This window comes from Theropithecus gelada, chromosome 9 (genome assembly GCF_003255815.1).
Source record: "Theropithecus gelada isolate Dixy chromosome 9, Tgel_1.0, whole genome shotgun sequence".
NCBI classification, from domain to species: Eukaryota; Metazoa; Chordata; class Mammalia; order Primates; family Cercopithecidae; genus Theropithecus; species Theropithecus gelada.
This window is the reverse complement of record NC_037677.1, coordinates 96,416,404-96,430,560: the sequence shown is the minus strand read 5'-3', so window position 1 is coordinate 96,430,560 and position 14,157 is coordinate 96,416,404. Positions and strand designations below refer to the sequence as shown.

The following is a 14,157-nucleotide window of genomic DNA, read 5'->3' as shown; positions in this document are numbered from 1 at the left end:
TCCAATAGGCATCTATGTATTCACCACCCAGAACTGAAAAATGTTACATTTCTTGGTTTCTTTAAAAGCATCTTGTGGATTTTTTTTCCTCCCCACTTCTCCTTACCTTTAGAAGTGAGAAAGGAAGGACAGAGGATGGAGCTTGTTAGGGTGACACAAGGTGACAGCTACTACTGGGGTCAGAGACAGATGGACCCCCTGTAAAGTTCCAAGCTGTTTAAGAAGCTGCTTTATCCTTTGGTTTTTATCTACTCAAACTTGAGAAGTGGTAGCAAGCAGCCACAGTATTCAGATCAGCTGTCAGGTACAGGAAATGCATCAGAGATCAAGAGAGTGATGGTCATTGTTCTCGTGGAGGCTACATATTCTGGGTCTGTGCCTTGACGGTGTTATTACGAAAAATTGTCATGTGGATACTTATAGAATCCCTAATTTATACTTAAGTTTTAGCTGAAATCCCCCTTGGTCATCTTGGGCAATTAAAGTGAACATGTATAGTACATGTTACATGTACATTCTAACAAATAGTTTCCTACATTAGAACATCCTCCCAGTATATCCAGACTCCCAGAGCAAAGGATTCGAGTGTCCTGGAGGGAAAGAGCACAGGGAGACCTATGGAGGGGCTTCTTGAACTAAGCTTTTTTTTTTTTTTTTTGAGACGGAGTTTCGTTCTTGTTGCCCAGGTTGGAGTGCAATGGCGTGGTCTTGGCTCACTGCAACGTCTGGCTCCTGGGTTCAAGCGATTCTCATGCCTCAGCCTCCTGAGTAGCTGGGATCACAGGCATGCACCACCATGCCTGTTTAATTTTTTAGTACAGATGGGGCTTCACCATGTTGGCCAGGCTGGTCGTGAACTCCTGTCCTGTGGTGATCTGCCTGCCTCAGCCACCCAAAGTGCCTGGATTACAGGTATGAGCCACTGTACCCAGCCTTTTTTTTTTTTTTTTTTTTTTTTAAAGAGATGGAGTCTCACTATGTTGACCAGAGAACTGGGCTCAAGCAATCCTCCCATCTCAGCTTCCCAAAGAGCTGGGATTACAGGCGTGAGCCCCCGTGTGCGGCCGAGGCTAGTTCTTAACTTGGTCCTTTCCACACTTGCTGTATTTGAACACAGGCTTAGTCAAGCCTTCCTCTTAGGCGTGATCTGTGTTCTATGACATTCTCTTCCCATGATGATTCCCAGACATAGGATTGTTTTCATTGCCGTCTTCTTGGTTGGCCACAGGCCTCCTGGCACGCATCTGTTGGGAGGTTGTGACATGAATCGGCAGGCAGCTGCGGCTCTTCGTCTCTACCTACACACATCACATCCTGGGACCGTGTTCCAAGCCGCTTTGTCACTAGGCATTTTATTTTGTGTCTCACTATTGTCCTGGTTTTTGTTTTACTCTTCATTTTACAGATGAATAACCTAGCTTTTACAGTTTTTCTCTCGATGCTCCCTCCATCTGTCTATCCTTCTGCTAAGAGTTGTTTATATTTCCTGTTTCCTTTGTAGTCACCAAAGGCTTCGTGTACAGCTCCTTCCTAAAGCCCTACAATCCTCGCCGCAGCCACTCCGATGCCTCCGTGGGCAGCCACTCCTCCACAGAGTCTGAGCACGGCAGCTCCTCCCCCAGGTTCCCACGCCAGAACAGCGGCAGCACCCTGACCTTCAACCCCAGCAGCATGGCTGTATCCTTTACCTCGGGGTCTTGCCAGAAGCAGCCTCAAGATGTATCTTCTGCGTTGAAGGAAGGTGACCAAGGAACTCTCAGTGCATCCCTAAATCCGGGTAGTTCAGAGAGTGGTCCTTCCGGATGCCCTTCAGAGCCAGACTCTACCTCCCAGCCAAGGTCAGGGGACGCTGCAGATGTAGCTAGAGATGTAAACCAACCCACTGCCACCCCGAGGAGCTACCGGAACTTCAGGCATCCAGAAATGGTTGGCTACTCTGTACCAGGACGAAATGGGCAAGGTCAAGACCTCGTAAAAGGATGTGCAAGAACAGCCCAGGCTCCTGAAGACAGAAGCGCAGAGCCAGAAAGCAGTGAGGCAGAAGGCAACCAGGTGAGTGCGTAACTGTCTGGCCAGTGTGGCACAGGCGGCAGCAGATGTGTTGTGGGTACAGGTGGGGGTAAGGCAGAAGCGGCTTGCCTGAGGCCTAGGGGTGATCTGAGATGAGCTCACAGACACATCCTCGAAGCACACGAGGAATCTCTGCCCTCAGAGCCTTCGAGCACCTTCCTTGCTGACACTTCCCAGGCTGTTCCTGGACCCCTGTGCCACTGGGTGTTTAAGCGATGCCACAATGAAAATTTCATTACTCTTCCAGTTCACTGATTCTTCAGTTGTATAACATCCATTTAATCCACTTGTTTGGTTTTTGATCCAAGTAACTGTACTGTTATTTCTGGAATTTAGAAATGAAATTCTGCCCAGTTTTTTTTTGTTTTTGTGTTTGTCACCCAGGCTGGAACGCAGTAGCACAATCTCAGCTCACTGCAACCTCCGCCTCCCAAGTTCAAGCAATTCTCATGCCTCAGCTTCCTGAGTAGCTGGGATTACAAGTGTACACCAACACACCCAGCTAATTTTTATATTTTCAGTAGAGACAGGGCTTCACCATGTTGGCCAGGCTGGTCTCAAACTTCTGAAATCAAGTGCTCCACCCACCTCGGCCTCCCAAAGTGCTGGAATTACAGGCGTGAGCCACCATGCCCGGCCCCAGTTTTTTCTATTCTTTGTAATGGCCTGTTCCCGTTTATGAATTTGATTGTGGGGTTTTTGAGACAGAGTTTTGCCTATCGCCCAGGCTGGAATGCAATGGTACAATCTCAGCTCACTGCAACCGCCACCTCCCAGGTTCAAGCTATTCTCCTGCCTCGGCTTCCCAAGTAGCTGGAACTACTTTATTAGAGACAGGGTTTCACTATGTTGGCCAGGATGGTTTCGATCTCCTGACCTCTCTGCTCGCCTTGGCCTCCCAACTTGTTAGGATTACAGGTGTGAGCCACCGCACCTGGCCATATCTTGAACTCACCTGCATGCTTTAAAGCCATTTTCAGATTCACAGCTGCAGAGTCCCTGCTTCACCCTCTGTTGCCTTTGCTCGCTCTTCAGCGGAACATCTTCCTGTGTTGACTGTCAGGTTTGTCTGTGAGCTCATCTCTGGCAGGATTTGCCCTCAGGGGAAGGCCCAGTTGCATCCTGGGTTGTAGAGGTGCTGCCACTGTCTGGATTCTAAAAGTCCAATTTTTACCCACTTTCTCAGTTCAGGCTTCCCACAGCACATTGCTCAGTGCCACAGCCAAGCTTTGTGCATGCTCATTTTTCTGGTGATTTCTTACTACCCACTGCCTGGGTCAAACACCCCATTCTGGGCCTACCAAGCAGACAGTTATTGTAGACGCATCAAGGGGGGGGGAAAAAGGACCTTTCTTAAATTGAGTTGGAACAGGGAATGTAGTTGTAGTCTCAGCTCCTGTCCCTGACCAGGTCCTAAAGCCCTGGCCGTGTATCCCTTCCTTGGGCTCCCATGGGCCTCATGGCTTCTCCTCCTACTCCCTGAGCCCCTCCCTTCCATGGGCATTAGATCATTAGATCTTTGTGGCGCCTAAAGATCAACTTTTCTTTCTTTGAAGTTGGTTGTGGTTTTCTGGTTTTTAATTGAGAGTTTATGTTTGAGGTATGGAAGAATATGCTTGTCTTCCACCCTTCAAAGCAACTCTGAAAGACTGAAAAGGTAGATTTTTTTTTTTTATTTTTTAATGGAGTCTTGCTGTTGCCCGGGCTGGAGTACAGTGGTACAACCTCTGTCTCCTGGGTTCAGACAATTCTCCTGCCTCAATCTCCGGAGTAGCTGGGATCACAGGCGTTCACCATCATGCCTGGCTATTTTTTACATTTTTGGTAGAAATAGGGTTTTACCATGTTGGCCAGCTGGTCTGGAACTCCTGACCCCTAGTGATCCACCCGCCTCAGCCTCCCAAATTGGTGTTTTTTTGTTTTGAGATGGAGTCTCACTCTGTTGCCCAGGGTCTGGAGTCCAGTGGCACGATCTTGGCTCACTGCAACCTCTGCATCCTGTGTTGGAGCAATTCTCCTGCCTCAGCCTGCTGAGTAGCTGGGATTACAAGTGTGCACCACCACGCCCAGCTAATTTTTGTATTTTTAGTAGAGGCGGGGTTTCACCGTGTTGGCCAGGCTGGTTTTAAACTCCCAACTTCCAGTGATCCACCCATCTCAGCCTCCCAGAGTGCTGGGATTACAGGCACGAGCCACCACGCCTGGCCAAATTGGTGTTTCCTTTGAATCATCCCTCTATTATGATAGCCATCATCCATATGTACCTATTTAAATTTATTTTTGTTAAAATTAAAATGAAAAATTCAGTTCCTCTGTCTCACTAGCCATATTTCAGGGGCTCAGTAGCCACATGTGGGCAAGTGAATGTGGAACCCTCCCCATCACCACACGAAGCTGTTGGATGGCATTGCTCCCAGCAACTTCCCATTTTCTCTCTCTCCCTCATACAGGTCTATTTTGCTGTCTACACCTTCAAGGCACGAAACCCAAATGAGCTGAGTGTGTCAGCCAATCAGAAACTCAAGATCCTCGAGTTTAAAGATGTTACAGGAAATACAGAGTGGTGGTTGGCTGAGGTTAACGGGAAGAAGGGCTACGTTCCCTCCAATTATATCCGCAAAACCGAGTACACCTGAGCCCATGCTGCCCGCCACCCAGCCTTGCTGCCTTTGCTTTCAGTCCGCCGAGGGTTCTGGCGGCCCACCGAGAGGGCGCCTGCTCCTGAGACACAGGCCCTGTCTGCGTTGCTTAACCATGGCATGGTGGAGCCCACCACAGATCTTGTTCTCCTTGATTGGGTTGTAAACCTTGATGCTCACTAGAATCTCTAGAATCTGAATGGACCCTGGGGCTTTGCAAATGACTTAGTGACCATGAGAAGAGAGACAAGTGTTGGAGCTGGCCTTTGGAAAGGAGAAACTTCCAGTCAGAAGCCCAGTGTCCTAGGTATGCAGGAAGCTGTGCTCTAGCAATAGACAGTGTTGGTATTGGTTGTGCTGTACTGTGTTTGGGGTGGCCCCATGTTCCATGCTCAGCTGACCGGATGCCAACTCAGATGAAGAGAATTAATGGCTCTGGGCACCCCATGAAGCAGTGCTTGCACGTGGCCAGGAGTTTGTCGGGATTGAACCAAACCTAGTGCTTCAAAGCTCCTGGGACACCTCCAGTGTCCAGCACACATTCTCATACATACTGCCCCGAATTTCTAAAGTCCCTAAAACACTACCTTCTGTAACCTTGTTTCTTTCACTCTATTCCCAGATTGGTTATGCAAAATTCAACTGCTTTCTACTTTTAGAAGTGTTTAGGGCCTTTATTTTCTGTTGAGCCTTCATCTGAAAGATTCTCTTCCCTTGTTAGGTACAATCACTGACACATTTTTTTCTTTTGAGATGGGGTCTTGCTATGTTACCCATGCTGGTCTCAAACACCTGGGCTTAAACAACCCTCCTGCCTCCCTGCTGGGGTTACAGGCGTGAGCCACCATACCCCAACTTCAATGACACCTTTCTGATGGTCTTCACAGTCTAATGTCTGGTGGCCCCCTGCCCTGGACTCAATGATTGATTTTGCTACAATAACAGTATGAGAGCTCCAGCCATTCCATTAAAAGTATTAATTCTGCTTTGAGCTGAACCAGTTGAGCCTAGTGGAAGACTGGATGTCTGTCTTCTTCATCCAAGCACCCTGACGACTGTTTAGTTACATGCATAGATGCAGACAACATAACACATGGGACTTACTTGAATTGGGATAAGCCTTTCCAGAAGTAGCGTATCCTAGACTTGGAAATAAGATTTTTTCACCACTAACTTCCATGCTTCAGAGATGACATTCAAAGCCCAAGTGCCTGATCATACCTCCCAGTCTCAGGAAGATATTTACTTAACCCTTAGAGCAAGAATCTTAAAGATTTTCCCAGCTATGAAGCCTATCTTGGAATGGGAAACCATGAGATTTATCTTTTAAAAGGGAAGAAATAGCCTTACAGCCCCTGTTCCTCCAAGTACACATTTAAGCCTTAAAATCCTGGGAGTCTGGGGAGACACCATGGAGCCCTTCCATCCAGTGTCTCTGCTGGTCGCGGGCAGAAGGCAGTCATGCAACAGTCCTGTTGTGGAGAGTGTTTCTATGTAGAGATGTTTATATTTAAGTAGTTCTTTTATAAATAAAAGCATTTGTAATGGCCATGGATGTTTTCTTGATTTCCCTCTGTGTTTAAGCTGAGCGTTTTTCCTGGGCTTCTGGGGATGCCTTGACAATGACTGATGCCCAGATCTGGGAGAATGGAAGAGACTAACTGAAAAAATGCCAGCCCAAAGTCATTTTGTCAGATTCCAACAGAATCTCTATATACTCAGGCCGAGTGTGGTGGCTCACACCTATAATCCCAGCACTTTGGGAGGCCAAGGTGGGCAGATCACTTGAGGCCAAGAGTTTGAGACCAGCCTGGCCAACATGGTGAAACCCCATTTCAACTGAAAATACAAAAATTAGCTGGGCGTGGTGCTGCACACCAATAGTCCTGGCTAATCAAGTGGCTCAGAATTGCTTGAACCTGGGTGGCAGAGGTTGCAGTGAGCCAAGATCACACCACTGTACTCCAGTCTGGGCGACAGCAAGACCCTGTCTCAAAAACAAAACAAAAATCTAATTCCTCAGAAGATGTCCATGCTGCAGGCGATTGCCTGTATTTTCAGCCATCTTGTCCTATGAAATTCTAGCAGAACAGAAGAGCTGGGATCTTTAGGGGAGAAGCATTTCCCTGATTTGCAGATGTGGACACTGATACACAAGATTATTTAACAAGGTCACCAAGCAGCCGCTCAGGCAGTTGGGGGCAGGGAAGGGAGTGTTAGGGCTAGTGGCAGAGGTGGAATTGAGGATGGTATAGTGGGTGACAGTAAAGCAATCACCCAGTATTGTTAAGGAATAGAAATCACAGTTGAATGGGTAGGCTATGGAAAGCAGCTGACAAGTCACCTACGCCACTCTTACATGATAAGACTAGGAAAATGGGGCCCAGAGACATTCGTACTCACCCAAGTCATACATCAAGTTTTTGAGGGGTTGTGAATTGCAACTCAGGCCTCGGGGCTGGCCACGGCTCACACCTGTAATCTCAGCACTTTGGGAGGCCGAGGCGGGCGGATCACCTGAGGTCTGGAGTTCAAGACCAGCCTGACTAACATGGAGAAACCCCATCTCTACTAAAAATACAAAAAATTAGCCAGGCATAGTGGCACATGCCTGTAATCCCAGCTACTCAGGAGGCGGAGGCGGAGGCTGAGGCAGAAGAATCGCTTGAACCCACGAGGCAGAGGTTGCAATGAGCCGAGATCACGCCATTGCACTCCAGCCTGGGCAACAAGAGCGAAACTCTGTCTCAAAAACAGAACAAAACTCAGGCCTGCAGGCTCAGGTTGAGTCTCTGCACCTTGTTCTGGAGTCAGACTGTCTGGCTTCCGACACTTAACAGCTTTGTGACCTTGGCAGCTTACCCGACCTCTGCCTCAGTTCCCTAGTTGAGGTAGAGATAGTAATATAGCATCCACCTTGTAGAGTTGATGGGATTCTGTGAGTTAATATATGCAGCGTGCTGGAACAGGACAGCTGCAAGATACTGGAATAGTGCTTGTCCCCCGCCAATGGAAACATCTTAAACTATCCATGCATGAAAATACTCTAAGCACTAAGAAAATCATGTGAGAGATAACAGCACCTGGGTGTCACATGCAACTATTAAGATGCTTTGGAAAGGGCAGCGAGGACATGTTCACAGGACCTGTGCCGACCTCTCCCTCAGCCGCAGGCAGTGTAGCACGCATTGAAACACCCTCTGCACGAGGGGAAGAGAGGGAAGCGCGTCCCAGATTCACCGTCGGACCTCAGCACTCCCCCAGTAAAACCCAGTGCCCAGCAGGCCCTCACAGCCCCAGACTCCAGGCTGGTAGCTGCACACTGAGCCCCCAGGCCTGCCTGCAGCATAGAAGCTTCACAGGGGAATGCCTGAGACCACCATGGACACTCGTGACTGACGTTTGCTCAAGACCACACACCTGCCCGTTCTTGCTAGAAGAGTAGTAAGGGCCTAGGATAACAAGCCCTTAATATTCTAGATATCCTATCTATGTATCTAGGATATATGGATCCGAGGTTTCTAGCTTAGGAGACAGCAGAGAAGTGATAGGTGCCCATGGACCATCCAGCTGGAAAGGGGAAAGTACATGCAAAGCGTTTCAACAGGCTTGGTGCTTACTACTGAGTTCACTGTGGGTCAAATCGTTGGCCCCTGTCCTTATGTTCCCCTCTTGATTCAAGCCATGAGGAAGAGGAACCTGGAAATACAGTCCTGGATGGAGTTTGTGTCTTGTAGAAGCTGGTTGTTACCAGCTTGTACCTACTGCTCCCACAGCACCCTCTCCACCCAAAGCACCTACCATCAAATTCCTCTTCCAGCTCTGCAGATCCGGCAGGAGGTTAGTGTGAAGGAATCACATCAGATACAGGTAAGAAAAAGATTCAGCTACTCTCCTCTTGCCTTACTGTCCTATCAACATCTCTCTGCATCCAGAACACTTTTTTTTGAGACGGAGTCTTGCTCAGTCGCCCAGGCTGGAGTGCAGTGGCGTGATCTCAGCTCATTGCAAGCTCCGCCTCCCGGGTTCATGCCATTCTCCTGCCTCAGCTTCCCAAGTAGCTGGGACAGGTGCCCACTACCACACCTGGCTAATTTTTTTTTTTGTATTTTTAGTAGAGACGGGGTTTTACTATGTTAGCCAGGATGGTTTCGATCTCCTGACCTCGTGATCCACCTGCCTCGGCCTCCCATAGTGCTGAGATTACAGGCGTGAACCACCGCGCCCGGCCCAGAACACTTTCTTAGAGCACAAAATCTACTTTAAAGCCATGAAGAGTAGAACAGACTGAAGATTTCTTGTGGTTATGAAAGACGACAACTCCACCTATGATGAGACAGAACTTCCTGGAAATACTCCTTTTCAACATCGACACAAGACTCCCTACTTCTTCCAGCATCAGTCCACCTCACCCTCAATACTCCTCTCCACCCACTTTCCCACTGCCGAGCTTTTCTCTCTTCCTCCCTGTCCCCTGCTCCCCGTTTTAGGTCAAACGGCGAGTTTCTTGCACTGGCATCTACACCCCAAGTACTAACATCATCACCCCAGAACAAAGGCCTCATGGCCACAGTGCAAACAAACAGAAGACTCTTGGAATATGAGGGGATGGCCAGACATTTCTACTTATTTTGTATTATATATGATACTAATATGAGTGTCTTGGTTCCAAGGAATATCCCATGGCACACAGTGTCCTCAAGAGAGTCTGAAAGCTTTCTGGGAAGCTCAGGGGTCTGTCCAAAACAGCATCTTCCACTCACTGGAGCCAGCCACTGTGCCAGGGCTTACCCTGCATTATCCTATGTCACCTCCCACCCCCAACAAAAGAACACTACGAGGTGTGTAGAAGTAACAAAACTGATGCTCAGAGCCCAGCAGGTCGAGGCTGCAGGAAGCTGTGATCGCACCACTGCACTCCAGCCTGGACAGCAGAGTGAGACCCCGTCTCAAAAACAACAAGACTGATGCTCAGAGGATACGAAACACAACCAGGTTTACCCAGATAGAAATAGTAAGACTCAGATTTCAGTCTGAGCCCTGACAGCAAAGCTCATGTATTTAACCCTTTGCTATACCCACTTGAGAGCACACCAGCTCGTGTGTACAACCAAAAGGACTTTGGCCTTAAGCCATTGAAGGCCCCTCCTGAGTCAGTTCTGTGGGAGCCTTAATCAAAAGGGGACACTGGTCCTTTAAAATCTTGGAAAGATTGAAGAGCAGTAAGAGTCTCGGCCAGTCTCCATTGCTTTAGGTCAATGTGGAAGCAACACGACCTTCAGCTCTCCTCCAGGGCCTGGTCTACATAGAGCTGTCTGGAGCCTTGCCCCTGAACCTTTGGTTTTCTTGGAATTCTAATCCTCTAAATCCAATCTTTTGACTGAACTATTTGGAAATTGAGGCCTGCATGCCAGTAAGGAGTACCCTCACCCCCAGAGGTAAGAACTCTTTAGGAAATTTCCAAAATACACCTAGTACCAGAGTAAATGACCTGCCTGGTTCCCTAATCTTTCCTTCACCATGTAGAGGCTTCTGGGTAATTTTGGTCCTCAGTTCACTATTGGGAGTCTTCTATAGCATCTGCTCGCACTTAAGAAGATTCACACACTGATCCAATTCATATGGAAATGCAAGGGACCCAGAGTAGCCAAAACAATCTTGAAAGAAGGAACAAGATATAAAACTACAATAAGACTATGTGAGACTGACCTAAGATACACATAGATTGAGGGTCTAAAAATAAACTGTGGCCGGGCACAGTGGGTCACACCTGTAACCCCAACACTTTATGAGGCTGAGGTAGGAGGATCACTTGAGCCCAGGAGTTTGAGACCAACCTAGGCAACATGGTGAAATTCCATCTCTACAAAAAAATACAAAACTTAGTTGGGCATGGTGGTGCATGCCTGTAATTCTAGCTACTTGAGAAGCTAAGTAGGAAGATCATTTGAGCCTGGGAGGTCGGGGCTGCAGTGAGCAGTGAGCATGCTGCTGCACTCCAGCCTGGTGACAGCGTGAGACCTTGTCTCAAAAAACAAACCTTTATATGTATGGTCAATTCATATTTGACAAAGGTGTCAGGACAACTTAATGGGGAAACAACCATCTTTTGCACAGATGGTGCCAGGACTACTGGATATCCACATGCAGGAGAATGTTAGACCGCTTCCTAAACCACACAAAAATTCACTCCAAATGGAGCATAGACCTAAATGTAAGAGTTAGAACTACACGATTCTTAAAACGGGAATAAGTTCTCACAACCTTGGGTTAGGCTTTAGTTTCTTTAAATGACAACAAAAGTGACCAAAAAAACACCAAAAAACAGGTAAGTTAGATCTCATAAAAATGGAAAACTTTTGTGCTTATTACGCCATTGGCCAGGCATGGTGGCTCACACCTGTAAGCACAGCACTTTGGAAGGCCAATGCAGGAGGATTTCTTGAGCCCAGGAATCTGAGACCAGCCTGGGCAACACAGGGAGAACTCATCTCTACAAAAAAATATTTTTAAATTAGCCAGGCATTGTGGTGTAGTCCCAGCTACTTGGGAGGCTGAGGTGGGAGGATTGCTTGAGCCCAGGATGTAGCAACTGCAGTGAGCTGTGATTGTGCCACTGCACTGCAGCCTGCATGACAGAACAAGACCCCATCTAAAAACAACAAAACAAAACACACTATCAAAGTGAAAAGACAACCCACAGAGTGGGAAGAATATATTGCAACTCATACATCTGATAAGGGAATTGTGTCTAGAATATATAAAGAAGTTTTATAACTCATTGATAAGAAAATAAACACCCAGTTTAAAATTGGGCAAAAGGACCAGGCCTGTTGGCTCACACCTATAATCCCAGCACCACGTGAAGCTGAGGTGGGAGGACTGCTTGAGCCCAGGAGTTCAAGACCAGCCTGGGCAACATAGAGAGACTCCACCTCTGCCAAAAAATAATAATAATAAATAATAATAATAATAATAGTTAGCTGGGTGTGGTAGTACCTGCCTGTGGTCCCGGCTACTTGGGAGGCCGAGGTGGGAGGCTTCTGGCTTGAGCTCGGGAGGCTGAGGCTGCAGTGAGCTATAACTGAGCTACTGTACTCCAGTCCAGGTAACAGAGTGAGACCTTGTCTCGAAAGAAAGAAAAAAAAAGAGCTCAGCATCACTAACCAGATACATGCAAATTGAAACTACAATGAGATATCATCTCACCACAGTTAAAATGGCTTTTATTAAAAAAAAAAAAAAAAAAAAGACAATAAAGAGGGGAGGGGACGAGAGAATAGGAAAAGCTCCGGTCTGCAGCTCCCAGTGAGACCAATGCAGAAGGTGGGCAATTTCTGCATTTCCAACTGAGGTACCCAGTTCATCTCATGGGGGTTAGGCTGTGGGTACAGCCCATGGAGGGTGAGCAGAAGCAGAGAAGGGCGTCGCTTCACCCAAGAAGCACAAGGAGTCAGGGGACCTCCCTCCCCCAGCCAAGGGAAGCCGTGAGGGACTTTGCTACCTAGCCTGGATACTACGCTTTTCCCTCGGTTTTTGTAATCTGCAGATCAGGAGATTCCCTCACGTGCCTACACCATCAGGGCCCTGGGTTTCAAGCACAAAACTGGGTGGCTGTTTGGGCAGACATTGAACTAGCTGCAAGAGTTTTTTTTCATACCCCAGTGGTACCTGGAACCCCAGTGAGACAGAACCGTTCACTCCTCTGGAAATGGAAAGGGGGCTGAAGCCAGAGAGCCAAGTGGTCTCGCTCAACAGGTCCCACTCCGACGGAGCCCAGCAAGCTAAGATCCACTGGCTTGAAATTCTCACTGCCAGCACAACAGTCTCAAGTCAACCTGGGATGACCAAGCTTGGTGTGGGGAGGGGCATCCACCATTACTGAGGCTTTAGTAGCCAGTTTTCCCAACAGTGCTAAGGAGATAGGAGGTTTAGAGTGGGTGGGAATTCACCATGGCATGGCTAAGCAGCTGTGGCCAGACTGCTTCTCTAGATTCCTCCTCAGTGGGCAGGGCATACTCTGAAGGAAAGGTAACAGCCCCAGTCAAGGACAGACAGATAAAATTCCCACCTCCCTGGGACAGAGCACCTGGGGGAAGGGGCGGCTGTGAACGCAGCTTCAGCTGATATAATTGTTCCTGCCTGCCAGCTCTGAAGAGAGCAGCTGATCCTGACAAGAGAGATTCTCCCACAGCCCACCAGCTCTGCTAAGGGACAAACTGCCTTATCAAGTGAGTCCCTGATCCCTTTGCCTCCTGACTGGGAGACATCTCCCAGCAGGGGTCAACAGACACCTCATACGGGACAGCTCCGGCTGGCATCAGGCCGGTGCCCCTCTGTGAGGAAGCTTCCAGAGGAAGGAGCAGGCAGCAATTTTTGCTGTTCTGTAGCCCCCACTGGTGATACCCAGGTGAACAGGGTCTGGAGCGAACCTCTAGCAAACTGCAGCAGACCTGCAGAAGACAGGCCTGACTGTTAGAAAAAAACAAACAGAAAGCAACACCACCACCATCAACAAAAAGGACCCCCACATAAAATCCCCATCCAAAGGTCATCAGCTTCAAAGATCAAAGGTAGGTAAATCCATGAAGATGAGGAAAAACCAGCACAAAAATGCTGAAAATTCCCAAAACCAGAACGCCTCTTATCCTCCAAATGATTGCAACTCCTCTCCAGCAAGGGCACAAAACTGGATGGAGAATGAAATTGATGAATTGACAGAAGTAGGCTTCAGAAGGTGGGTAATAGCAAACTCCTCTGAGCTAAAGGAACATGTTCTAACCCAATGCAAAGAAGCTAAGAACTTTGATAATAGATTATAGGAACTGCTAACTAGAATAACCAGTTTCGAGAGGAACATACATTACCTGATGAGCTGAAAAACACAGCAGGAGAACTTCGTGAAGCACACACAAGCATTGATAACCAAATCGATCAAGCAGAAGAAAGGATATCAGAGATTGAGGATCAACTTACTGAAATAAGGCATGAAGACAAGATTAGAGAAAAAAGAATGAAAAGGAATGAACAAAGCCTCCAAGAAATGTGGGACTATGTGAAAAGACCAAACCTATGTTTGATTGGTGTACCTGAAAGTGATGGGGAGAATGGAACCAAGTTGTAAAACATACTTCAGGATATTATCCAGGAGAACTTCCCTAACCCAACAAAACAGACCAACATTCAAATTCAGGAAATACAGAGACCACTAAGATACTCCTCCAGAAGAACAAACCCCAAGACACATAATCATCAGATTCTCCAAGGTTGAAACAAAGGAAAAAATGTTAAGGGCAGCTGGAGAGAAAGGTCAGGTTACCTACAAAGGGAACTCTCTCAGACCAACAGTGGATCTCTCTGCAGGAACTCTACAAGCCAAAAGAGAATGAAGGCCAGTATTCAACATTTTTTTTTTTTTTTTTTTTTTTTTGAGATAGTTTTGCTCTTG

General features: G+C 47.6%; 1 protein-coding gene across 3 annotated transcripts in view; it reads left to right on the top strand.

Annotated features, from left to right (window-relative positions):
* Positions 1-6,260, top strand: part of DNMBP (dynamin binding protein) — a 124,964-nt gene extending 118,704 nt beyond the window's left edge. For 2 of the 3 annotated variants that reach the window (XM_025397447.1, XM_025397448.1), the window contains 2 exons: positions 1,502-2,052; positions 4,521-6,260. In XM_025397447.1, coding sequence (XP_025253232.1) covers positions 1,502-2,052; positions 4,521-4,706 — 737 coding nt within the window. In that variant the 3' untranslated portion in view covers positions 4,707-6,260. The remainder of the gene's footprint in view (positions 1-1,501; positions 2,053-4,520) is intronic. The other variant, XM_025397449.1, reaches the window with a different exon arrangement.
* The last annotated feature ends 7,897 nt before the right edge of the window (positions 6,261-14,157 follow it).